This window comes from Thunnus maccoyii, chromosome 17, assembly GCF_910596095.1.
Source record: "Thunnus maccoyii chromosome 17, fThuMac1.1, whole genome shotgun sequence".
Taxonomy (NCBI): domain Eukaryota; kingdom Metazoa; phylum Chordata; class Actinopteri; order Scombriformes; family Scombridae; genus Thunnus; species Thunnus maccoyii.
Window position 1 is genome coordinate 27,096,994 of NC_056549.1, and position 27,222 is coordinate 27,124,215.

Consider the following 27,222-nt stretch of genomic DNA (forward strand, 5'->3'; position numbering starts at 1 on the left):
ATGGAAGTATGATCCCTCAGTAACCTTGCATTTATTACAACATTTGAAAATTATATTTCATATTCATATATTCCATAGCACTGATGTAATCTGGAGGCTATGAATAATTTTGAATTGCAACTCCTTGACTTAGTCTGCCTCCCAAAGCGATTTAAGATGACTCATGCCCTCTGGTGGGGGAAACAGAGCATTTTCTGGCCTCAGGATCTTGCAGGACCTCTTCTACAGAGGAGCGAGAGAACCTAGTCAGGTGCAACCTTACCTCTGAGAAAACAAAGCTACGGTTCTGCAGGTACCTTAAAAAAGTGTCTTGTGGGAAGGTCATACTGCTCCTTGAGCTGGTTAAAAAATTTAACAGTACCATTAGCCACTAAGTCCTCTATAGTAGACCCAGTAGTAGTCCCAGACCACAAAAGAAACATGCGGTCCTCAAGGCCAGGGGGAAAATCCAGATTTAAATGAATGGGAGTGAGGAGAGAGAGAGAATCTTCCTGAGTCCATATCTTCCTAATAATTCTCTATACCTTTAACATGATCTGGAGGAGAAAATTGCCCTTTGCTTTGTCTGAAACCCACTTTTTAGAAACATGTATAATATTGTGAAGAGGAATTGGATCCAAAAGAGCGGTCTCCAAGATAAGTCATGTGGCTCGGGGTTCATTTCTAAACCATTCCAAAAGATACCAGCTGAGGCAAGCCACTTGGTAATATTTATTATTCAGCAAGGTCAACCCACCCTCTCCAAGACAGAGTTGCAGCTTTTGTAATTTCAATCTGGCCCGTTTGTTTTCTGTAAGAAGGAGGATAGTGAGCTGTAGAACGGAGAGTCAAAGATTTGGGACCATTTGGAAAACATAAAGCAGTCGAGGAAGTATGTTCATCTTAAAAAGATTTACCCTACCTAGAAGAGATAACAGGAGATTAGTCCAGCATGCCAGATCATCTTTAATTTTACAGATTAAAGGTATAAAATTGGCTTTATAAAGACCAGAAAGGGAGGGAGTGATATATACACCAAGGTAAATGAACCCAGAAGGTGACCATCAAAAAGGAGCCAAGGTCCAAGAGGTGTTAAGGGTTAGGGGCATAGCCTCTGACTTTCAGTAATCGATCTTGTAGCCCGAGAACTGGGCAAAGGTTTTGATAATCTCAACAACTCTGGTTATAGAGACCTCCGGGTTGCTTAAAAAGAGCAGAATGTCATCATCATAAAGGGAAACTTTATGCTTTTGGGTATCCATGTCACCAGAGGCTCAGAAATCTCTTTTCTTTGCTAAACACAGAATGTGCGAGTTTGGGAATAAGCCTAGTAAATACTTGGCTAACCTATTTAGGAAAAAGGTGGATTCACAGGCTATTCCAATGAGAAAAGATGAGACAAGCAAAAGAGTACATCATATCAAAGATATCAGCAGATGCTTTAGGGCGCTTTATGAATCTTTATATCTCTGAAACTGAGTCTCAGTCTGAGGATCTGATGGAAATATTCTTGTCAGCCATTAATCTACCTCAAGCTTCTCAGATCCAGAAAGACCTGTTAAACAGACCTTTTTCATGGGAGGAAGTTTTAGTGGCTTGCAAAATAGCAAGGCCCCGGGGCCGATGGCCTGACCCCTTAGTTTTTTAAAATCTTTTCAGTCTACTAGTTGACCCCCTGCTTAAAATGGTGTCCCATTAGTTTGATTCTGGCTATCCCCCATGCACTATGATGGATACTAATATTTTAATTATTCTGAAGAAGGCAGACCACCAGAGGATTGCTTCTCATACAGACCTATCACTCTGCTTGATGTGGACAGAAAAATTCTAGCTAAAATTCTAGCTAAAAGATTAGAATGTATCCTTCCAGACCTTATCTCAGTTGACCAGACTAGCTTTATTTTAGGATCTAACTCCTGTAACAATCTTAACAGAGACTGACTAATTCCAACATTAGATCGTGACCCTGTATGTGATTTATCGGGGATTGAGACAGCAATTAAAGTCGCCTGCAATCACTGATGATTCAACAATCCAGTCTGAAAACAGGGAGAATACTTTAGTGTGGAAATCAAGAGGATATATTGGTGGGGCATAGACATTTAAGTAAGAGACTTTGTCACCATACAGTGTCCCTGTGATCATAACATAACGTCCCAATTTATCACTCTTGACCTTCACTTCAGTAAGTGGCAAGGCTTGAATTAAAATCGCAACACCTCTACTCTATGTAAAGGGGGAGTAAAAGATCTGGCAGACCCAATCTCTTTAAAATTTTAGGTGCTCCTTATTATTATCATAGTGAAGTTCAAACATCCACGACTTTAAGTGGTGGGCCTTCGAGTACTATTTGTGACATCACAACTAGTTTGGAAGCCAATCTGGGTCCAAAATTGAACTTATACAAGTGGGATGTGGAAACTTGAAGCCTCCAGTGCACGTACATTAAAAATGGACTTTACAGTGAGGGAGGAGACATCTTGTAATTGGAACTTTTTTGTGGAAAAACCATATCAGACACACATTATTGATCCAAGAGTATTTTTGTATGTCTGGAGGGGATCTTTTGTAAAATTTTGGCCAATTTGTTACAGGGATAGTCAGGATATTAAATGTTCATCTGCAATTTTCTGTAGGGGTCTCAGTAATATTTGTTGTTAAAGTGTACTGAAGTAGCATCACATGACATGGTTAAGCTATGTTTGAGTCAAAAAGGGAAATAAACATTGTTGCAAGAACAATACTTTCTACTCATATATTGGGATTTTTGATTTGAAAGAGAACTTATTTTAATGATGATTATAACTATTCTAATTATCTGTTAACTCCTCCTGCTCTTTCATCTGTTTCACTCAGTGGATGTCTCTTGTTTTTCACTCTGTATTGAGTGTTTTGTCAGAGTGATGGTTATTTGTGGTGCTTTAACTGTGCGCTCTCTCTCATGCCTCTATGTCGCCCATTTTCTGCCTCTTTCCTGCAGCTGCTGTGGAAACTGTAAATGAAAGGTTTGACGGCATTTTTGGTGCAAATGAGGCTTATCTCCACCCAGTTACTGCAGTTACAGTAAATTCAAGTGCACTTGATATAACAGCTACATGAGTCACATGTTTTACCCACAAGACTCATGTTTTAATGCTGTTGTTCATCTTTTGTGATGTGAAAATGTTACAGAAATAAAAAGCTTGTGTCTTGGTATTAGTTCTGTCATAAAAATCCAAAGCTGCCAGTTCTGCCAGCCATAGAGTCAATCACAGAAACAATGGCAGAGACACTGGTATGTGTCTGTTTAAACAGGAGTTCAGTCAATTTCACTGCATTTAACACTGCAGCTGAGCGTGTCAGAGCTCGAAGCAGGAAACACAGTCATGCTGCTGTCCTCCGCTTCCATCATCTCACACTGATTTGAAAGAGCAGCAGCCAATGGGGAAACTCCAACACTCGGCCGGCAGACCAATGGTGTAAGTTCATCACTAACTCAGGCACTGTTTTATGTAAAATCTTAATCTGAAAAGCTGCCAAATAAAATATAGTGGAGTAAAGTAGTAAAGAGTATAATATTCCTCTGAATTGTAGTGGAGTAGAAGTATGAGGTAATAGAAAATGGAAATACTGTAGAAGAAGTACCTTAAAATTGTACTTAAATACAGTAAATGCAGTTAGGTACTGTGTAATACTAAATTTTGAGATAATGAGTCAGAAAATGTTATTTTAAAGTCGTAATTAGGAAAAAAAAGAGTGTACAGTCAAGATGGCAGTGAAAATAACAAAAACAGGGATTTCATTTCATCTCGTATCATGCCTAACTTTAGTGGATCATAAAATATTGGGTATGGAATTAATCTGCAGATGCTCCAGTTGAAGATGAGACCAAACTTTTCTATGGATGTCAGTTTTTGAGTCATGACAAAGGCCAAAATGTAGCCTGCAACAGACTAGGTAAGCTTTGTTTTTAGCGTAGTCAACTGCTGGAAACGCCTTTTGTTATGTTGTAACGCTTATTAAAAAATAGCAAGGACTGCCAAGCTTTACGATAGTATCATAAGGAATTTTATCAATATTTATTTGAATTCACAACTAGGGATATGCAGAGTATATTTTATTTGTATCTGTATTTGTTGAAACAGCAAAATTATTTGTATTTGTATTCGAATAAAGTCAAAAGAGGCTTAAAAATCCTGTTTTGTTTTTATTACGCTTTCATTTTAGAAAAGTAAAGTGTTACAATAAGTGTTCATGAATAAACTACCTTACAAAGGAGGTTGCCATACCGGGTCTCGAACTGGAGTCTCCCAGATCCTAGACAACTGCGCTGACTACTGAGCTAAAACTTTACTTGTTGCCTCATTGCAGGCAGATCTCTACTTATTTATACACCCATAACACAGAGACAGCACAGCATGTAACGTGTAGGGAAGAACTTCAAAGGCAATTCTTGCTTTGCACTTTTCATTTACTGCCTATTTTTTACAACTTAACTTTGTGGAAAGCAGAAGGGGAACAACAGGTCATGGAGAGTCACTTGGGAGCACTTCATGTATGTCAGTAACTCAGCTTTATCTTTGGGGAACACCCCCAACTCTGGAAGTGATGTCCAAATTAGGAAATGTGCGTCATGTAACAGGTGGATGTGACTCCCCTTGTTGAGACCTGCTGATAGACATAACAGCGGAGCAGAGGAGAGAGACTGAGATAGCAATCTTTTTTTTTTCTTCCCGAAAACAAATAATTTTTAAAATATTTGTATGAAACAAATATTCATAAAAAAACAACAACAACAAAAAACAACCCACTATGTGTGCTATTGATGTATTTGTATTCGGGCACACCCCTATTCACAACACAACTCACTCTCAAGGTACTACACTTAGCAGAGATAAACTTTTCATCAGTTTTTTTCTCTTGGCAGAACCTGGTACAGTTAAATACTACTGTTAGCACACTGATAATTATTAAAAACCAAAGTCATAATCTGATATTTGAAAGTATTTTTCTCTCAAGACAGCATAATGCAATGAATACAATACAGACAATATTCAGTTAGCAATATAACCATCACAAAAAACAAAGCTGCAACATTAATTTAATCAAGAAAATGTACCAACATAACAACATGTGGGTTTGCAGGGTTCTCCTGTGCTTTCTTAAAATTAAAATTAATAAATTAAACAGCTAACATCAATTGACAGTTATCAATACACAAAGTGTGGTTGGGTGAGCATTACTATAAGCTCTGTACTAATGTTAAATAATATTTTGACCTTTCATTTGGCCCTGCAGGGTGGATAACAAGCTTTGCCATAATAAATCTACTGAGCCATCTGACAGGTGATACCATTCTCTAACCCTGACCTAATACGCTTTAACTGTCCTTCAATCCTACTCTCACCCAAGCAAAGAGCAGATACCCAGGAGCTTGACCCAGCCTTATACCTACAAATGCTGCCCCTCTGGCTTGACACACAGTTTCATCTGAATTCATGTTAAAACTTACGCTTTTCCTGCTATGACAAGTCAAAATGTCTGCTGTGAAAAAGGCCTTTAATGAAATAAACTGCTCTGGTTATAATTCTGACTCACTCTTTTAGTTAGTTATTAAATTGTTTATCTTTTCCATAGAGGTAAAAACATCCATTACAAAAGTAATACAGTACAATTTGTATCTCTCATGTCAAGTTGATTAATGTATAATGATGAACTTTATGGTATAAGCGCCAAATGGATGCAATATTCAGCATTACTAGTGAAATTACTCTGATTATCACAGAATATTGTTTTTTATTGTTTTTTGTCAAATTAAATTTATCAACAAAGTCAAAATGATTAGAGATATATTTTTAAGTACTTTAAGATTAAATCAAGGGTGGATTACCAACCAGGCAAAGTGGGCAATTGCTCTGGGACCCCAGACCCCCAGGGGTCCCCAAAAGCCCCAAGATGATGCCAATTTGTTTGTTGCAATATGAGTGTGGATACATTTAAGAAGCATAATATAACTGACATGAGAAAAGCCTTAAGGCGGGTCCTGCTTCATTAAAGGGGTGCCCCAGAGATTTAGTTTTGCACTATGTCCACCGTCTGCTGTTGATGCTGGGCAGCTAGCATACTGTAGGTTTTTAGTGTGTTTTAGCTGAAAACAGTGGCCTACTGTGACTGGAAATGAGGTTGATGAGAGCAGCGAGACTTAACCAAAACAATAAAGGTGTGAGCTGTAAAACCAAAACTTTGAGCTGAAAGACACTCAAATGTTCTGCTGAGGGGAACTTCAAAATTGGGTCTTTAGGTTTGTTGGACACCTTTCATATAAATAGACTGACCAACTGTTCATAGAAAAATATTGATTGGTGCAGATATAAAGGCTTCAGCAGTCTGAGTTAGTAATGTCAAGTGGATATCTGCCACATTTACAGTATTTTTTGCATCAAATTCCCTCTTTGTGTTTCCTTGGACAGTGTTTCCCTGTTGAGCTGTTGTGGAAGTAAAATAACAAAAAGAGGGACTTTGGCACTAACAAGACTGTAATGTTGAAAGACATCTACTTGATTTGACTCATTTGCATGACTGAAGCTTCATATTAGCTTCAGATAAACTTTTAAATACACTTTTGCACAGAAAGAGGGCTGTGGATTTTGTCCCCCATCACTTACGTTGTAAGTGCATTATGAAGGGATCTTCTATTGGTCAGTATGAGCAGGAGGAATGATTATGGCAAGAAAAAAACAGTTTCAGTGTTCATTTGGGCTCCTTGTTTTAAGACAGACTTGAAAAATTATGAACCCATATGGGAAACAGATTTTGGAATTACACTTACAGATAAAGAATGGGTCGGCATCCTATGCAATTCAAAGTACATGTCACGTGATATGCGCACTAGGTTAATTCAGTTTCCTTCAGTATCCTTCTCTCTGTTGTGCAGGATAGAACATTACTATTCGAAACGGGAAAGATTTCTTCTCTACATTAACGGCCCATAAAGACAAAGTTATGTCTTAACTCCCTTTCATGTATGCCTCCATGTACTCACCTGGTCTTAATTACGTCACAGCCTGTTTTCTATTTGTATTTTATTGGTAATTCATTTTTTTTGTTTTCTAGTTAATATCTTAGTCCTCTGTTTTAAGTGTATATGTTATATTGTTATTTTCTCCTTGTTTGATACTTGTGTATATTCCTATGTCTGTTTAAGGTTCAATGAAATGTTAATTGTTAAAAAAAAAAAAAAAAAAAAAAAAGGTGAACCCATCCTTTGAGAGAGGGATGAAGAGGGGGGATGTTGGGGGCCCAGTGGCTCATTATTTATCACTAGGGCCTCATAGCAGTTCCATTCGGCCCTTCAAAATAGAATGCGCTTTCTAAATCCACTCTGCGCCTATACACTGTGCGTTATGGTTTTCGTTTCACACCCGGAAGCACTGCACACTCCCGCGCTCGCCTCTCTGCCGCCTTCTTCTGGCGCAGGGGAGTTTAACTCCTACCTCCATATGAGTAACTTATTGACACGCTTACCGACCAGTGAAAATCGATTCGGGTTTAAGAAAAACAGGTTCGGAAAATTGTTTTGGCGGTGTCGTTAACCAAGGCAGAGCAGCGCGGCTACAGACTGCAGCGTCCCCGCCGCCAGCCAGTGACATTGACACATCAGTCAGTGAATGTGTGTACGGGACCGGTAGGCTCCGGAGCGCTTCCCCCCCGCAGGTCCCGCAGCTTCAGCTACAATGAGCGAATACTTCAGCCTGTCAGACTGCGATGTTATCGGCTTCGACTTGGACCATACGCTATGCCGGTACCATCTGAAGGAGACCTCCAGGGTGAGTGTGTGCAGCTAGCTCCAATACACAATCATATGGTGGCCGTGACGCTTCGATCCGCAGAACATCTGGATTAAAAATAGCACGGAGCCGTCAATAGGCTCAGCGGTCACTTGTCAATTCTCTGTCGCCTGTATGAGTGAATGCTGGAAACGCATATGAATGTGGTCAGTGGTTAAACGCAGAGAAGCGATGCTCCTGATGCTGCAGTCACTCTGCGTGTTACTCATACATGTCTTTAAATCCTCTCTGAGGCCTATTGACAGCGAGCAGCTTATTATGTCACCATGCATTCGCTTTTATTAGGAGCTACATGCATCTGCAGACTCACCTGCCGTGGCTGCATTCTGTGACCCTGAGTGACAAAAGAAGAAGACTGTTGAATCTCAGCTAATCACTATATCAGAACTAAGGCCTGTCTGATAAGGCCTGGAGTTCAGTGATGCTCTGTGCTGTCCCATGCACGACACATTTATGCCTGCTGTTCTTGTCCATGAATAGGGAACCTCACAGGGCTGCCCAATAATAAAAGTCTCAGTTGACTGATAGGAGCTCTTCGATTATTGAGTGGTCCCACTGAAAAATCTGTTTCTTATGCCAATCTCTCCAAATCTAATGTTATCAAAGGTCAAAGCGTATTGCATAATGAATGTTAAAGTGGTTACTAGAGCTGCAATGATTAGTCAATTGACAGAAAAATAATCGCAGACTATTTTGATAATCCTTTAATTGTTTTGTGTCATTTTTAAGGAGAAAAAAACTCATTCTTTTGTTCCAGCTTCTTAAATGTGAATATTTTCTGGTTTCTTTAGTCCTCTATGACAGTAAACTGAATATCTTTGGGTTGTAGACTGTTAGTCGGAACAAAACAAGACATTTGATGTAGCATGTTTGGCTTTGGGAAACAGTGATTAACATTTTTCACAATTTTCTGACTTATTATAGACCAAACGACTTATTGATTAATCAACTAAATAATTGAGAGATTAATCGATAATGACACCTCTTTATAAGGTGATAATATGTTAATGTTGTGTTTACAGCTTGTTTTGTTAATGCAGCTTTAAAAGGTACTCACCATGTTTTATCGTTGTGTTGAAACACAACTATGAACCGTGTTGAGTTGCAGTCTTGGCTTTCTGTCGCCTGCCATTGCTGTTTTCATTTGCATTCTGACTGCGCTGCTAATTCCAGAGTGATATGATTTCATTTTTGTTTTTGCAGCTGATCTATGAGAGCTTTGCCAGGTATCTGGTGGAGCATAAAGGCTATGACAAGGACCTCCTGAATCTAACCCCTGCTACCTGGGATTTCTGGTGAGTCATTACCAGGAGTTCTTCCACTTCAAAGGAGAACTATGACATAAACAGGTGTAATCTGTTTTTCCAGTTTTTTTTAAAGGATGTCATAGTGACTATATTCATCCATTACTCATGGCTAAAAAAATTCAATCTTATAATCACAGTGTACCAACATCCACTCCATCGCTGAGAAACATGCCTCTCCCTTTGCTCTAATGTGTTACCTTACTCAGAATTTTGCAAAATCAATCAATAAATCACTCTAACAAGTCCCAAAAGTTTTGCATTTTTTCTCCTTCATTAGATAGTGACAGTATAGCGATGCCTGGAAATGATAGAAGAGAGGGATAGGGAATGACTAGCAGCAAATATTCTTGCCCAGATAAGAACCAGGACCATGGTTCTTATGTTCATGTTCGGCACCTTTACTCCTGGGCTACAAGGGTGCCCCATTGAAACCATTTCTGAAATCTGTCTTTTTTATTTAATATTCTGCTAATTTGCAAGCGTTGGCATTTAATACTGAGCAAACTGCACGAAACAAACTATACATATGTAAAACACACTCATAATGCTCCAAATCAAAACACAATACTCCAAATCACAAAAAAGAGCTAGGGGAAATCTTGTTTCAACATAACCAAATTTACAGTATGTATTTATGGGATAAAAACAAGCAAATGCATGCTGTACACTCACAGAGTAAGTGGCGCATTTCCTGAAAGTCTGCTCAAGGCCTGAGGGCCTTGGTGTGGCCTAAACAGGGTTAAATCCTCTGCTACTGTCCAGCTCCCTTCCTCTTCACCCTCTACACTGCAGACTTCATGCACAACTCAGCTAACTGCCACCTGCAAAAGTTCTCTGACGATTCCGCAATAGTCAGCCTCATCACAGACATTGACGACAGGGAACACAGACAACTGACTCAGGGCTTTATTGAGTGGTGCCGGCAGAACTGCCTCTAGATCAATGGAGGGAAAACCAAAGAGCTGGTGGTGGAATTCTGCAAGTGCAAGTGCTCTCCTCCTGTACCAGTGAACATCAAGGGAATGGAGGTGTTGAAATCTTACAAGTACCTGGGTGTTCACCTGAATAATAAACTGGACTGGACAGACAACTCAAATGCACTGTATGAGAAAGGACAGAGCTCCTCTGCTTTTCCAGTGCGGGGGGGGGGACCCCTGAGGACCTTTTTTGATTCTGTGGTGGCATCAGCCATCTTTATGGAGTGGTCTGCTTGAGCAGCAGCATCTCGACTGCTGACAGGACTTAACAGACTCCTTCAGTAACAAGCTGCTTCACCCGCGGTGTGTGAAGGAGAGATACCGCAGGTCCTTCCTCCTGCTCCTGTCAGACTTTACAATCAATACTGTTTCCAGTAGACCACACACCAAAACTGACAAATCACTTGTGCAGTATCAATGTATACTAATCTGTGCAATATCAATATTTCCTATGTGCAATAATGTGAATTCAGCCATTCAGTCTGTCTACTTATGTCTACTTATTATATCTTGCTTTTTTGATAATGCTTCTTGCTAGTGGACTATCCCCTTTGCTGCTGTAACACTGCAAATTACAATACCAATTTTGCTTGATTTATAAGAGATTCTCAGAAAACTAATTATAAGGAACCCTCTACCTGGTGCATTATTAAAATATTAATGTTTATATTAAGAATTGGCCTCAAAGCAGTTACGTTAAAGTGCTTTTTATTTAATATGAACACACTACAACAGTAAACACAATGTAGTGCAACTCAACTCAACTACAGGCTCTGCAGTCAGTGAGTAAAGAGTGATCAGTGATCAGTACTTACTTTAGTGCAGTGTATAAACAACAACTTTAGATTTTAAGTTGAATCAGCAGGCAGCCAGTGTAAATAAGGTGGCTACAAACATACCTGCTGTAATGTAAACATCACTAATACCTCAGGTAAACAAACACTGTCTCACAAAGCTTTTGTGCAACAGGCCCAGCGGTGCGTTCAGTGGAGCAGCTCCCGGCATGTTCAACAAGATCTGGCCACAAGATCTCACACAACGAGATCTCGTGGCCAGATCTCGTTGAACATGGCGGGAGCTGCTCCACTGAAGGCACCACCAAGCCTAAAGGCAGATGTCTGGATTCATTTCAGATTAAAAAGGCATGCATTAAAAGATCGATCTCAGATTTTATGAATCAGTTTCGATTCAGATTGATTCATTCATTCATTCGCCCTAGTCTGTACTGAACACTAGTGATGAAACTGATATTGATCTTGGAATATATTGGGATTGTTCCTTTATGCTACCACTCTACAGTACTGATCAAGTGTATAGTCTGCTAATTTTACATTTTATGACAAAAAAAATTGTTGCAGTGGCTCAGAAAGCAAATGTTGATGTCCAGTGCAATTGCTGATATTGAAGTGTCCATGCTTAAGACGGGGCAGCAGTCACAATATGTGTTCCATTGTTCATTTTGCATTTAAATAACATGCTGACTAAGTTTTGTGTCCAGTTTTAAAGGTCTAGTGGTGGATCTGGAGGAGGGAAACCTTGTGAAGCTGGCTGAAGATGGAACTGTCTTGCGGTAGGCTCTTCTTGCATGAAATTTGTTTAATCTTCTCCCTGAAATATCTCTTCACTTCACTTGTCATAGTTATTATTGTCCTTACAGATTTTAAAGTGGGGTAAAAGTTTGTTTTGTTTTTTTTCCTTGCGTAGAGCAACACATGGAACCAATGATCTCAGCACAGAAGAGATCATCAAACATTATGGTCCTAAAAGGGAGTGGAAGCACTTCAACAGCCTCAATACCTCCTTCACTAGATCGGGTATCCTGTTCCTATCCATTTTTGTTATCTAATATCTGTATGTTGTTGACTCTTAAGTAGGCTAATGCAGTGTCCAACGTTTTCACCAGCCCCGGGGCATCGGGCCATCAGTTATGTCAGACCCCGGGCTAATGTGCAGTATGTGGGATTTAACTGATTTCCTGCTCCCTTGTTTTGGTCTTTGTAGCAAAATACTATTTCTATGACAACTACTTTGATCTACCTGGGGCTTTTCTCTGTGGAAGAGTTGTGGACATGTTGCATAAGGTAATATTTGATAAGATATGATTTCATATTAGTAGTTGAGAATTCTTTGTGGAAAAACATTTTCAAATGTGTCTTTATTTTTTTTGGAAACAGCGAGGAAATGAGGTGAATTCTGACTTTTGGAAAGACATGGTTGCTGCCATCGACCACAATTATAACACATCTGCATTCAAAGGTATGGATTTTATCCCTCACCAACACACATTTCATTTTATTCCCCTGACTCATGACTTTTAGATAAGGACCCATACTGTCCGGTAGAATATCACACACAATACACAGGACATGTTTCTTTTTCAAACGAGAACTTTATTCTGTGCTTTGGTCAGTGGTACATAACTTAAAACATCCAATGGTACTTTTTTTTTTTTTTGACAAAATGCAGTTTGAATTTGTCATTCTGTGTTGTTTACTAATCATAGTGCTTGTGAGAATGTGCTGATCTCTAATAATACATAGTACCACAGTTTTGTGTGTCTTTTGTATGTATATTACAGGAAAAATCTTAAACAACAGACATTAATAAAAACAAACACATATAAAAGACGTGCTGTAAATGTTACAGGCAGTTGTAGAGCACCATTTAAGATATCTTCCAATATTATTTCATGTTTCTTAAAATTGTAAAGGCACACACAAGGTGAACTGGGAAAAGGGATCAATAAGAACCATATATTTTAAAATTTTACTCACTATTAATGCCTCTGTCAGTCGAGTAATTTCTTAGCAAATTGAAGACTTTTCCATCATTGCAAAGATTTGAATGAGGCAGTTAAACTTGTAAAATTACAACCATGTTTTTCTTTAAAGTACAATCTCAATGGAATTTTGTAAACTGACATATTTCTCTGAGTAGTTCAATGTTTTGTAATATTTTGAGGTGTAATTGGATTTGTGAAATCACGTGGAGGCAATCAAGAACCCAGAGAAAGAGCAATGAACGTTGTCTGCTGCAAATATACCATTACTCTCCTCATCAGGTACCTGGACATAGACTCTGTCACCGGCATACAGCATAAGAACAGCACTGCCTGACATCTGATCCAGGAAGCCCTTGTTGTACTCATCATAGGTGAAAACAACTGGCTCCTCATTTTTGTAGAGGGCAACCAATGCATTGGCACCATTGACATGCACATGATAGCTGAAATAGTAGAGGCCTGGGACCTGGCAGGTAAACACACCACTATGGGAATCATAATGGTGCTCCCCATTGTACAGAATCTGATCAAACTGAATAGGGGCAGCAGCTGAAGGGTAGGCCCTGGTCAGCACAGCACTGAAGGCAGACATAGGGGCCTTCATCATTTCATGAGACATCACAACCTCGTGGGACTTGATTGGCATGCTCTTGGCATAGACCACCTCCCCTGGTGGGCCGGGAGGACCAGGAGGACCAGCAGAGCCTGGGATACCATCTTGACCTCTGGCTCCTGGGATTCCAGGTGGACCGTGAGGACCAGAAATTCCCTTAGCTGTTAGGCCAGCTGGGCCAGGTGGGCCTGGAAGACCTGGATGGCCCTTGGCTCCAGAGGGACCTGAATGACCAGGGGGCCCAACTGGTCCCATGGGACCTGGCCTTCCGTTCTCACCACTTTTTCCTGGTGCTCCTGGGGAGCCTGTGTGTCCTTTATGTCCTGGAGCGCCATTTGAACCTGGAATTCCTGGGGCACCAACAGGGCCTTGTGAACCCTTTTGACCCTGGGGACCAGTATGACCTGGCATACCTGCAGGACCTACTGCCCCAGGGATACCGGGTTTCCCAGTGAAACCCTGAGCTCCCTGGTCACCTTTGGTTCCCCTAGGCCCCGGTGCACCAACCATACCAGTGTCGCCTTTGGGTCCATGTGGGCCTTGCTCACCCTGGAATCCTCTTGAACCTTGTGGACCAGCTGGGCCAATAGGACCAGTTGCACCTGGCTGACCAGTAAAACCAGTGGGGCCTGGCTCACCTTTCTGACCAGTGGTTCCAGGAGTACCGGGGGCTCCTCTGCCACCTGGTGATCCAGGTTCTCCTGGTTTACCAACACCTGGCATGCCAGGGGTACCTGGCTGACCAGCTGGACCCTGTGGACCTTTAAGTCCCATAGGTCCAGGCACACCTGGGCTACCATTTTGACCTGGTTTCCCTGATGCTCCTATGCCTGGAGCTCCAGTGTGACCCTTTGGCCCTGTCATACCCATTGGCCCAGGAGCACCATCTCTTCCTGGCATTCCAGACTTGCCAGGCTCTCCAGGATAGCCAGTAGCACCAGTTTGACCAACTCCAGGTTTGCCAGGCATACCAGATGGGCCAGATGGTCCAACTGCGCCTGGTGGTCCTTGAACACCAGGAACTCCAATGCCTCTCTCTCCCTTGGGGCCAGGAAGACCAGGAATACCAGGATGTCCCTTCAAACCAGGCTCTCCTCTTGGTCCCATTCCTCCAGGGAGGCCAGCTGGTCCGGGTTTACCAGCAGCAGAAAATCCAGCAGGTCCGGGAGTTCCAGGTGAACCAGGTGCACCTCTGGGACCCATTGCTCCAGTTGCACCAGGTGCGCCTCTGTCACCAGGCATGCCAGGGCCACCTGGTTTTCCAGGGCCACCTGGGATACCAGGTTTACCTGCTTGAGAGTAGCCAGGGGGTCCAGGAGGTCCGGCTGGGCCTTGTGGTCCAGTATGTCCCACACCACTCGTTCCAGGAGGTCCAACTTGGCCCATTGGTCCTGGCTCACCTGGAGGACCAGGAGGACCAGGAGGACCTGCAACAGCTGGGGAAAACATAAATACAGATTCATGTGATTCAGTTATTCAAGTAATATAATGCTTATAACCACACATAAAAATGTTGTAATTATAGACCTACTTTCATGTTTATAATTGGATTTAGTGAACTGCCCGTCTGTTGTTCTAAAATGAGCTTAAATAGTAAAGTAGACAGTGTACAATTTTCCACATGATGCTGTAGATGGATGTTGAAAATTTGGTAGAAAATATGCGTGTGTACAACATTTACAAACATAGAAATAATCCTTAGTTCTGCCTAAGGACATGAAAAACAACAAAGAAGTGTATGTATCTCTAACAAGAAACGGATGAAATTTGAATAATTTTTTATGTTCTTTTATTCATTTTGCCTTTTCACTGCATTATGTAAGACGCTTTCTTGGTCCTTGAAAAACCCAAGGGTTTGTATTTTACTCTGTAAGACCACAACCTGACTTAAAACACTACTGCATATGATTGTAGGGCCTGTTGTGGGGACAGCACTATTTTTTCCCAAGGATAATCTGCATAGCACTAGTGGTCTGAGGTGATGTTCTCACCAACCTTATGTCTGCTAGCGTGGGACCTAGCAACCCAGATCCTGTGCATTTCAGTTTAATTTACTTGCGCTATACTGCACCCTTTAATTTCCTGCACTGCCCATGGGAGTAAATGTATAGTTAGTGGTCTGCAAGTTGTCAGCATCACCTTGATGCATTTCCTACCACATAGCCCAGCATAGAGTTTATGGGCAAGGTCAAATGAGTGCATGCACTGTCAAGAGAGTGTATGTGTACTAAACTGGCATATAACATCAGCTTGATATCTAGTATTCGTTACGTAAGGCAACATAATAATAATCCTACTGTATAAAATAAAAACATGGGATTGGAGATCGTGTTTTTTCTCTTGAATTGATTGTCAGGAAATGTTTATATAAAATAAAATTATTAAATGTTTCTTTATTTTATTTAATTTCTGAAGGACTGTTTTAAATATTAAGTATACAGTTAATGTTGCTATCTGTTCTACCAGTTAGCTTAAAATTATTTTACATTGCTTAGCTGAAATATGACATAAAGTCACTATGGAAATGATAAAAAATGATATCCCAAGACATATTAAGAATCAAAGTACCATTTATATATAACAACAAAATTAAAGTTAAAGGTAAAAAAAAGTTACAAAATAATATAAATAAATCTACCTGGGTTTTAACATTGAAATTGTAACCATCCTCATAAAAAAAAAAACATACATAAAATAGGATCTTTTGATAAAGTTTCTATCATGCTGCATTGGTTTGTATACCATTATTCTGGAAACGTCATTTCCAAAAGAGAGCCATAACCTGTCAAAGACACAAATCCAATAGTGTTGGCTTTTCTTTTAAAATGGTGTTTTGAGAAGAAAATGCTTTGACAGGGCTGTCATTTTAAAGCCACATAAGGCCGTGTATGAAACCCCACACAGGATATTTGTGCCAGAATGGAACCTTTTGGCAGCCAGAAACACCACAAGCTTGAGGTGATGATGCTGGCTACGGTAGCTGACCCAGGAGCTGAACCATGAGTGACCTGCACTGTACTATTATCCCATCCCCTTAGTCTGAGTCTTTTTTTTTTGCAATTCTTTAGCGGCTTATAGTCTTCTATAGTGGAAAAACTCTCTATTACGTCAGCCTCAGAGAGAAGCTACAGTAAATACGCTGTGGTTTGTTTGGTAGGTTTACTGCTTGAACTTGTGAGAGTTTTTTTTTTTTCATTCTAATTATGTGGGGCAATTTTAATACCACAAAGCAGTTTGTTAGGGTGTGACTGAAACGTGGTAACATCTGTATAGGATATTTTTCAAATTTGAGCACTCATTGTCTGGAAAACAGTTCTATTTTTATCTTAAGACACACAGTCAAACTACATCAGACCCTCTTCAAAAACAAAACTAAAGATGAAAATTTGAATCATGAACGCCGCTTTAGTTTTTTTTTTTTTATGAGATGCGCAAAGTGACAATTTCCTTCTTTAACCTTTATTTGTCCAGAGCATCTATAAACCCCACCTCAGCTCTACAGAGATACACACTCACAGTAGTTCAACCAGTTCAACCACATCCTTCTGCTCTGAGCCAATGAGAGGTTGCACTGGACCTGCTGGGTGTGCAGCTTGATGGCAGTTAATGAAGGAGGGTTGTGCTCTGGCAGGCTCATTTACTCAATGTGTATGAACAGTCTGCCAGGTTGCATAAGAGTACGTCTTATTGGAAGCTCAGAAGAGTGGTGATGATGATGATGATTACAATAGTGAGTGGAATCTACAGTTAATTAAGAAATGTGCCATATTTATTGTGTTCTTTAAATGATAGAAAGGCTGCCATATTTCCAGGGTTCATACGGATGATTGTTTTTATATTTTTCAGATCAGTGGTTAAAGTTATGGCCTTAATTTGATTTGACAGTGAAACTGGCAGTGATGTAAAAGTCAGGCAGGTCACAGTGACTTGTAAAGGCAGACTGCATCTTATGACTTTTTTAGTGAAATTACAGGCAGTTGTAGGCTGAAACTTAATTGATAATTTGTGGATTTGTCTGAAACATCTTTGATAATGTTTGTTTGCCTTGCTTTTCAGCATTCCTGATTTCAATTAAAAGGATGTAAACATACATTATGTCCCAAAAATAGTGTCATCTGGTGCTATTTTGCAGTTTCATTTGTCTAAATTTGTTTTAATTATTGAACAAAAAGTGATGGATTGTGGAGCTGATACAATCTGAAAACAGTTTCGCAGTGCAGCCTGTAGTCATTTTAAATGAACAATGGGCTCGGTTGGAGTTTAATTATTGTACTAAAGATAAATAGATGCCGTTTTTGCACTGCGGCATTCTTTCTATTTCTGCTTATTCCTCCCAGTTCAATTTGAACCATCTGTATTTGTGTTAATTGCAGTGTAGCCCCTTAATACCAGACTAGTAAGATTATTATTATATTTGTAAAAATGCACGTTTTCATATGAACAACCCTCTTGAGAAAAGAAGTGTGACTCACCATGACTCTTGACAGGGTAGGCACTCTTGCTCACTTTTGGCACATGGTAGTATCTGTCAGGGGTTGCCTCAGCCAAAGCTAGGAGGACGAGGAGAACGCTTGTTACCCTCAGGTCCATCTTGTGAAGCTAAACCTGCAAAGACAGAATCCATTAGTGAGAAAACATCTGCATGTATAGCATCAACTTTTTCTGTTTTCCTCTAATGACAGTCTACAGCCATGTCTGACAGTGGCAAGTGCCTCTCCTACATTAGTTATGTAGTGCAGTGTGGTGATGCATCAGCTAATCTAACAGTCTGAATGAGGAGATTCAGTAGCTGCAAAATAAATGTTAGTCTTTCCTTTCTAAACCAGAAAGATCATGCTCATCAGTCATTTTTGCCCTCCTGAAGCGTGCAGCTACTGTGAAAAGTATCCAAAACCACCTCTGACAAAAGATTTTTCTTTTAATTCTCATGTAACTGAACATTTATGGTGTCCAAAGTTCTCACAAGATGAAAAAAGCTACCTGGCTCCCAGAAACTTCAAAATCTCTCTTTCAATCTAAATAAAAAGAGTAGGCATGAATTCTGTCCCATTGTAAACCCAGCCACAGCATATGGCTCATTACACTCATAATGCCAGCCACCATCACCACCCTACCACTGACCCTCCCCCCCAGTGAGAGTCAGGCTGGAGACGGGAATCCCCCATGCAATAACCTGAAATCAGAGAAAAGCCACCTTACCGGTAAGGTTTACGCTCCGAAAGAACAGTGGGGGGTCGGGAAGCTGCTGTCCCGGCACGGCGCAGTTATATCCTTAGTTGTGAAGTCTGGCTGTCTGAGTGGCAGCTGCTGCTTCCCAGGGCATTGGGCTCAAGGTATTTATACCAAACTGCTCTCCAGCATCGTGGAGGATCTACCTCGCGTGGACGGCCCTCCCTGCTCTGATGTCATCTTTAATGAGGGGTGCCATGTCCTCAGGAGGCCTGTCACTCCAAGATGACGGTCCTCCCTCTCCTCCCTGTGTCTCTCTTCATCTGGTTTTCTCTGTCTGTAAGGAGCAGCATTGAGGGGATTCCTCTGAAATTACCTTTGGGTGCCACTTTTCTTAAAAGTTAGTTTCTTGATTTATCTTGCTTGGTATGATCTGTGGTAGTGGCAGGCAGTCATACAGATCTTTCAAATTTAACATCCTTTATTCAGTTACACATTTGACACATTAATCACTTTGTTTGCGCTTTTTGACAGATGACTCAGGAGTGTTAAATTGCTTGCTTTAGTGTCCATCTTTAGTCTTTTTAACTGCTCAAACACAGGTTTTTCTAAAAACATCAAGTTATTGACTAAGTGGCTTGTGACAGGGTGTTTTTCTGGAAAAGTAAAGACTGTGTGGGTGGGTCTGACAATATTTTCCTCCTGTCTGAAGACTTTGTACAGGTGAATCTGTGGTAGACAACATGTACCAGACTCCTATTTTTATGTCAGTTTTGGGTAAAAGTGAAATTTCACCCATCTGCTAATGGATGCTGGAAAGTTGTGGAATGTCTTTTTTTATCTATAATTTCTGGGTTTGAAAGACAGCAGTCGGTGTTTACTAGTCTAGACACATCTCTAAATACAGCAGATGAGTTTGATGTGTTCATATTTAAATTTCACATAGTTAAAGCCTATCATGATAATGGCAGGTTTATGTCTGTTTAATCTCTCTGGGATTTTTACAAGCTGGCATGTGGTGTGGTGCAGGGATCTACAGTACACTTTTAAGACACCAGGAGGCAGAAGTGAGATTTTGTTCTACCTGCTTCATCCTCTGAAGAGCCTCTGGTTGGCTTACAGCTCAGATTCACTGAGCAGACCACAGTTCTGCACCAGTTTGGGTACTACTTTAGGAGAGTGGCTGTAGTTGTGCTGGAGTCGTCCCAGTTGTGAAAGTGTGTATGCATGTGATCTTCTTAACCGTGGTTTAAAAAGTTTACGGTAGGTTTAGGTTTTATTTTACACTGATATAGTAAATAGTGCTATAAGTTAATGTTAACCTACAGAGGACATAAACATTGCTCAGTGGCATTCAGCGATTTTTATGAGCTTTTGTCATTTCTCAAGGAAATAACAGTATTGGGTTACTGTGCTGCAAAATTATGTCTAAGCTGATGCTGGATTTTTGAGGCAGATACTAATATCTGTATTTTTTTTATTTTTTTGTTTATTTTAAAATATCTGGTAACAATACAACGATCAATTTTTTTCATAAACTTTTTTGATAAGGATCCTTTAATCCTTCTTCTATAAGGGATAAGGCTGAAGATATTCTGTTTTCCTTATTGTCAATAAATCCCATGAAAAGACAAGTCCATCTCTTAATACTTTGACTTCCCTAGACTGTCTGTACACTACAGACAACTATTAAAGCCTGATATATCTTATTCCTCTGAGCTCTGTTGTTGTCCAAAAACTATTAAAAACATACCAATGAGTCACACTGTTCACTGGGTGACATGTTCCTTCCTTACCATGAACACACAAATCAAATCAATCACACATACACCCTCCTGCTGCCAGAAACACTCACTAGAGCACCAAATGTGTATTAATCCACTGCTGAAAATGCACTATTTCCTCGTGTTTGAGAAACGTTTGTTAAAAAGGACAGTGCCCGGCTGTTAGGAAATTATGGAACCTTTATAAAAAATGAAACTATATATTTGTGACCCACTCTTAGAGATTTATGCCTTCAGTAGGAACCAATAGGCTTGGTGCCAAGACAGGGTAAGTCAGAAAGTATTGAGAGACGGACTAACACATTGTTAATTTTGGTTCAATGGGATTTTTTGACTATAATACATAGTTTGTTTGTTGTTTGTTGTTGTGCTGTTGTATGTTTTGATTGTGATGGACTGTGGGTGCAAATTAGCTTTGAGCTAACTCCGGTGCAGTGCATCTTTAATGTTTAAAAACTATAAATACAATAAATCAAATCAAATAGAGAATATCTCCAGCCGTATTGTATCGGTTATTCAGATCAACTCATCTCTAAAGTAAGTCTTTAGGGCTGAGTCAGTGATTACTTGTTAGACACGTTTTTTTTTGCAGTGCATAGTAATTAACACTCCAGCCTTCATCAAGCTGTCATCTATAGTATGTAAAAGTTCCGGTTGGTCAAGCCACTTTGTAATGTATGCATGGTTTTGGAAAAGCTTTCCTTCCCTTCCGAACGTCTCATCATCTCATTCATCTAAACTGCCAACGTCTCAGCAGCCGCAGATGAGCACTCGCTGAGCCTTGGGCATCTTTGGTAAACTCTTTGAATTAAATGACAGACTAGGGGGGGTGGAGTCGACATTTAACAACTTTCTAAGCTGCAGATATGCCATTGCATCTCACCATGAAAGTGGCTGTGACCGCAGTGAGACATGGCTGGCTTTTTATTTCATTTGGATTTTTTTTTTTTTTGCCTTTTGGTGTGTCAGAATTAATACCTCTCTATCTAAATCTGGCCACTGTGAGGTTTAATTTGAGTGGCTGCCTAGATTTACATGCTGTGAGTAAGCTTTTGCTGTATATGGCAAAAAAGAAGTCACAGTGCATAAACATGTAATTAGAAGTGGAGATGTGCTGTATGGAAGATAGTACAGACAGTACGATATGGAGTCGTCCTCAGTCTGTTGTCAGACACCTCCTGATGGCAGGGTGGGTGGTATTTCTGGGAAGGGTCTGGAGTAACCATTGTTTTGCCCCTCAAAACATCTTAACATACTGCTGCTTCACTCCAGACACGACTTAATGCTCCTTCAATGGCCTTCATTAACTCTGGTGATGACAGGGGTTGTCCCCCAACATGCAGAGCTTCTCTTTTCTACATTATTTTCAAACAATGTATATGCAAAAGTCACATTTGCTTGTCTGAATAGTTATGCTAAAGTGTGTTTTACACCATGGTTGTCTTTGGAGAGAACAAAAATGTCTTTTATTGATCCTTTCTCTGCTCTACACAGTATTGGGTGTATTGTTTAGTCATAGTGTTTGTGTTGCATAGTCTGAATTGTACTGCATTTTATTTTTTTCAATTAACCATTCTGGTTATTTGTTTTTGTCTGTTAAGAACTGGTAGTTTGAAATTTGTAGGTACTTATGCTGATACAATATGTGAGTTTCTGTATTGTATCACAATGAAAACTTAATTTGAGGAATATTAACATTTTCTTATAAAAGCCTTTTTCAGTCATTTAAGTCTGCATTAATTAACAACAAAATGATTGTTGGCCACTTGTGAGTCGCAGAAAAAGCTGCAGACACATTTTAAGTTGATCTATGAAGACTGTTTTAGCAAACAGTTTCCTGTTTACATAGTAAATAGTTGTGTACAGTTTCCAGTACACACAGAGCAAAATTAACATTCATTTGAAGTTGTGTGTGCTTGTGTCCACCTGGTAAATGTCTGTCCAATATTCACTCTCCTTTTAGCTCTGTTTTGATCCCCACCAACTCCAGAGAAAAACATCTGCTGCTAAATGCTCCACTTTGTTCACCATTTAGTCGCTAACTTTGTTTTTTCAGCTGTTTGGTGTTGGGCAGGTAGTGTACGGTGATTTTATTAGCACTCTTTGGCTGAAAATAGCTGCCTGCTGCTGCTGGAAATTAGGTTGATAAGAGTTAAAAATGTGTTTTCTGGTGGAAAAACTGCAATAGAGACACTGTTTCTAAATTACCTCCAGCATATCTTTGACACTTCTGTACTGTACACAGTATTGTATTTGTGTTATATATTCATATAGTTTTTTTCTGAACCTTACTGCATTTTCTATGTTTTCACTTTGTTGTGAACTAATAATTGTGGTTATTTTATTCTTATCTGACCAGTAGGCACTCACATTTTTACTTGTCATATAATCCTTAATTTGTCTCTGTGAAAATGTTCCAAGTAAACATTGACAGAATTCTGATTGTAAAACTAAAAGTAGGAATCCATAAATGAGTTGTTCTTATATGCAAACATATAAAAGGAAACCCCTGAAATATTTATATCTTATGAGCCTCGTGGTCAAGGAACTATGTAATTACAACGTCATTGGTTTATTTCTGGCAGGGAACTTTGTTACATAGAACCCCCTGTCTCCCCTCTTTTGTTTTCCTGCCTGTCCGTATTGTTCAGTATCAATAAAGACTAAAATTCCAAAGATATAAACTTAAAAAATATACTGTATTTATATTATTTTGTAATATTAAAATTATAATAACAATTTAGACAAACAATTAACATTTTTTCTCATATCTGATTAAGTATGTTTCTTTTTTTTGGACTCTGCTGTCTCCATTTGGTCCCAGAGATTTGAGGATGCCATGGTGGCTGAGGGAAAGGAGAAAATAATTGCAGGTTGATGTGTCTGAAGCCAGCAAGGAAGAGTGGAAAGCAAGAGCTAAAGATAGAGCGTTTCAGCTGGGAAGTGACGGTGGCTCAGATTTAACGTTTTAATAAACCAAATATGCCACTAAGAGGCACTTAGAGCTTTATGAATGGAAGGTCTGAAGCTGGACCTCCTGGCTGAGTGTTGGTTACAATTAGAGGGACCCGAAGACAAAAATCATGGTTGGAAGCTTGACCGACCTGAGGCTAACTGTAATTCAGAATAGCAACAAAAGCCTTCACTGCATTTTTTTTTAACATCTTGACAAAATCTTGCACAAGTCATTATGAGTTTATGGAAAGGTTGGTCTCATGAGAAAAGAGGAATTAAAGCCAGAGACGCTGAATCTTTTGGTTACAAAAACAGATTTTGCTCTCACTGTAGGATTTATTTTAGGAGGAGGTAATGGGTTACTTGAAAGGTAATTATCTAAATCAAAGTTGAGTAAGTGCTATAATGACCAGCACTTTCATTTTTACCGTACCTTCCACACTAGCTCATAATCAGCAGTGTTTACAGGGGTGGTGTTGCAATCTGTGTATCTCAGCAGCTGGAGAAGATGCTTAATGCTCTTACACGTGCACACACCTTGTCTTTGATATGTCATGCTGTGCTGCACCTATGTTGTCATTATGTTGCCTGGGGTAGATACTGTGGAGCCCCAAAATTGAAATAAAAGGCAGTAAAAGATTATCAGACTAGCTAAAAAGATAAGTTATTCCATCAGTAAATAAGACTTAAAGTTATAATTAAAATGCAGTTTAATAACAAACATAAAACTTTATACTTGTAATAAGTTAATGAAATTAATCAAAAGTTAATTTATTTTCCCTGCTATCTATGTTTCACAAGCTCATTTTATTTAATGAGTAGGTGAAACTTACAACAGAAGTGTAAGCATTTTACCTTGCAAGCTAATGCTAACAAAGTTTTTAAGCTAATGCTACTTAGACATTTTTAGTTTAGTCTGTTTGACATTATGAGAAAAGAGACATTTAAGATGAAGATAATGTTATGAAAATAGAAGCACAGTGTCTGTGAACTTCCAACTATCATTATCATATTGCTAGCTAACTTAGTTAGTGTTTGCCTGATGGCTAAAACGCTTATCTACTATTTCAAGAGGTTTAAACAATGATGCTACAGCAGTATTAAGTAAATTACATAGATTAACATTACCTACACTATTATAATGACCTCATTAAACATAGATCTAACCCCAGACTCCTCTTCAGCGTTGTGAGTCGCACCTCAAGTCCAACCCCTTCTGTTATTGAACCATCCATTCACAACAGTGAACAGTTCCCATCTTTTTTCTATGACAAAATCAAAAACATCAGGAACAGTATTTCATTTGTAGCCCAGACCGTCACTTAACTCTCTCCTCCTTGCACCAACTGTGCCTTAACTTCATGTAACATGCAACTGAGAACATTGCCAAAATGAAGAACTCCACCTGCTCTCTTGATATCATTCCTACCTACTTCCTTAAAGAAACCCTTGTCATGACCTGTCCATTTCTGGAGGATTTATTCGACTCCTCACTTTCATCTGGCCTTGTTCCTGATTGTTTTAAAATGGCGGTAGTACAACCTTCCCTTAAAAAAGGAGACTAGACAGACTAGACCCAATTACTCATTTCTGGTCTCAAAACTGCCACTTCTTGCAAAGGTCTTATAAAAAGTCATAGCAGAGCAGATAATTTCCTTCATGCACATTAATGGTCTCTTTGAAAAATTTAAGTTGGGTTTTAGGGCAGACCATAGCACAGAAACTGCTCTCCTTATGGTTTTAAATGATCTTCTCTTAGCAGCTGACTGTGGTCAACACACTGTACTACTCCTATTGGATCCGTCTGCGGATTTTAACACTGTTGATCATAGTATTTTAATTGAATGTCTTAAAAATTGGGCATTTCAGATTTGGTTTTAGATTGGTTCTGTTCTCATCTTTCAGAAAGATCATTCTATGTGGAAATTGAAAATTATAAATCAGCTGTGATACCGCTAAAATATGGAGTTCCACAGGGATCTGTTCTTTGGCTCTTACTATTTTCCATTTACATGCTATCACCTGGTCATATTATTCAGCTAGCTGAAAAGGCTGATGCTCATTGTGTTTAACTCCACATTAAATTGTTTTTTGTGCTTTACACATAATCACATATGTAGATTAGACGTTCATTTTGCAACAATATGTATTGTGTGTAAAAGTGCTCATACAGTCGATTGCCCACCCCTCTTGCATTTTTTTATAGGCACTGAGTTCTAGCAGAATTTAAGGATGTACTCACTCTTTAAACTACCTGGTCACACACTCCTCTGTTAATTGTTTCCCTGAACATGTGGACACGATCATCTCATTATTAAACAAGCCTGAGGAAAATTGGAAATGTGGTGATGAAAAGGAAATGTTGCATGGGGAAAATTGCAAATAATTAAATGATTAAGTGTGTGCCAAGAAAAAAAAGTGTAGGAAAACTAAGGAGTTGAAAAGTGTAAATAGCAGACGATATTTTGTCAGTTTAAGGCCTCCATACAATACTACAATTGCTTGTGTATTCCAAGATGATTGGCACATAGTTATGATATGATATTCTTGCCGTTTTACTATGGGAAATGACATGCCTACAAACTGAAGGGTTGCTGACCACTGTATCCTGTTGGCCTAGGATCAGAAAACAAGTATGTTACACTATATCCTTTATAGTTCCCATAAGGCCTTTACCATCTGTTTATATGGTTTCTACACTCCTAGGGACCTCCTCCAGTTTACAAGATTTCATAGTCTGTGAAAGCTCAATGGGAGAATTTGCTACAGGGTTTCAGCCATTGCTCTGAGTTTCATACTGACTTGTGTCCACTGCAACAGAAGTTCATGGTTTTCATAGTACGTTCCTTCACACATTCCTTCCCCTGGACCTCCAGTGTGTAGCGCAGAGGACTGTGGAGGTGGTGTTGGAGTTAGTGGTGAAAAAAGTGTTGGAAGCCAAACCCCACATCTTTAACAGGTCCAACTCTATTATGTTTATGTTTTTTTTCGAAGGAGTGCTGGTGTTTACCAAATTACGCAGAACTCAAAATAATTATGGTGCACAAAGACAAAAATAGAAAGATGGATGCTGGCAGCTCCTGCTTACACACCAAAGGCAAACATATAAGAGTTATCTGTATGTTTTGAGACAGTATAGAAGCATAACGTGAGACAGAGGTGAAGGGCGGGCCCACACTGATCCATCACTGTCATTTGACAGTATTTTTGTGTTGTTTTCGAATTCCTTTTACTTTGAAAACTCCTCCTTGATTTTGTTGACTGAGTCAAAGCTGGAAACTCCAAACATGCTTGTGAGCTCCAAAAAGTTCGTCTTCTCCAAACTCTTCTCGGAAGTGAAGTGAACACAAAATTGGTGAAGACAAATGGATTGTCAGCCCTGTACCACACATGTACACTATATACAAGCATACCATCCACATTGTACTGTATGTTTAAATGCCTCACAACCAAAAAGTCATCTCAGAGCTCAAAGTAAAGTTGTATTCAGGTCAGTTCAAAATTTAATTTAATTTAATTTTCACTCAAGAAACATCATTTATGTTCAATTCATGGGGGTATAATGAATGTAATTGCAGTCATTGCAATTGACAGTGAAGGTTAAACACATTTTTCAGTTATCCACCCTTCTTATTCAAGTCTATTTTTGTAGTTTTCTGTAAGCAAAATTGGCAACTACCCCCAAAATAATTCCCCGAAAATGTTTCAGAAAGATCATTTCAGAAAGAATGAGAATTGATTATTTCAAGGACAAACCTTTTTGATCAAAGCAGAATAAACAGATATACCTTTTTCAGCAAATGATTTCTAACAAAATCATTTAACATCTT

The 27,222-nt window shown here is 39.5% G+C and overlaps 2 protein-coding genes across 2 annotated transcripts in view; one reads left to right on the plus strand and one right to left on the minus strand.

The window, feature by feature from the left end:
* The first annotated feature begins 7,376 nt into the window (after positions 1 to 7,376).
* The window catches only part of nt5dc1 (5'-nucleotidase domain containing 1), a 70,386-nt gene continuing 50,540 nt past the window's right edge, over positions 7,377 to 27,222 (plus strand). The window contains exons 1-6 of the mRNA XM_042390285.1: positions 7,377 to 7,784; positions 9,009 to 9,100; positions 11,588 to 11,659; positions 11,794 to 11,903; positions 12,091 to 12,170; positions 12,264 to 12,345. Of these exons, the coding sequence (XP_042246219.1) occupies positions 7,692 to 7,784; positions 9,009 to 9,100; positions 11,588 to 11,659; positions 11,794 to 11,903; positions 12,091 to 12,170; positions 12,264 to 12,345 (529 nt within the window). The 5' untranslated portion in view covers positions 7,377 to 7,691. The remainder of the gene's footprint in view (positions 7,785 to 9,008; positions 9,101 to 11,587; positions 11,660 to 11,793; positions 11,904 to 12,090; positions 12,171 to 12,263; positions 12,346 to 27,222) is intronic.
* col10a1b (collagen, type X, alpha 1b) lies at positions 12,354 to 18,703 on the minus strand. The gene is made up of 3 exons (XM_042390286.1): positions 17,957 to 18,703; positions 15,444 to 15,449; positions 12,354 to 14,920 (listed from the first exon to the last, which is right to left on the minus strand). The coding sequence occupies exons 1-3, from the start codon at positions 18,072 to 18,074 to the stop codon at positions 13,071 to 13,073; spliced, it is 1,974 nt and encodes a 657-aa protein (XP_042246220.1). The 5' UTR covers positions 18,075 to 18,703; the 3' UTR covers positions 12,354 to 13,070.

What these genes read in the sequence shown, in the direction of transcription:
- col10a1b (XM_042390286.1), bottom strand. Translation starts at nt 18,074, where the DNA reads ATGGACCTGAGGGTAACAAGCGTTCTCCTCGTCCTCCTAGCTTTGGCT.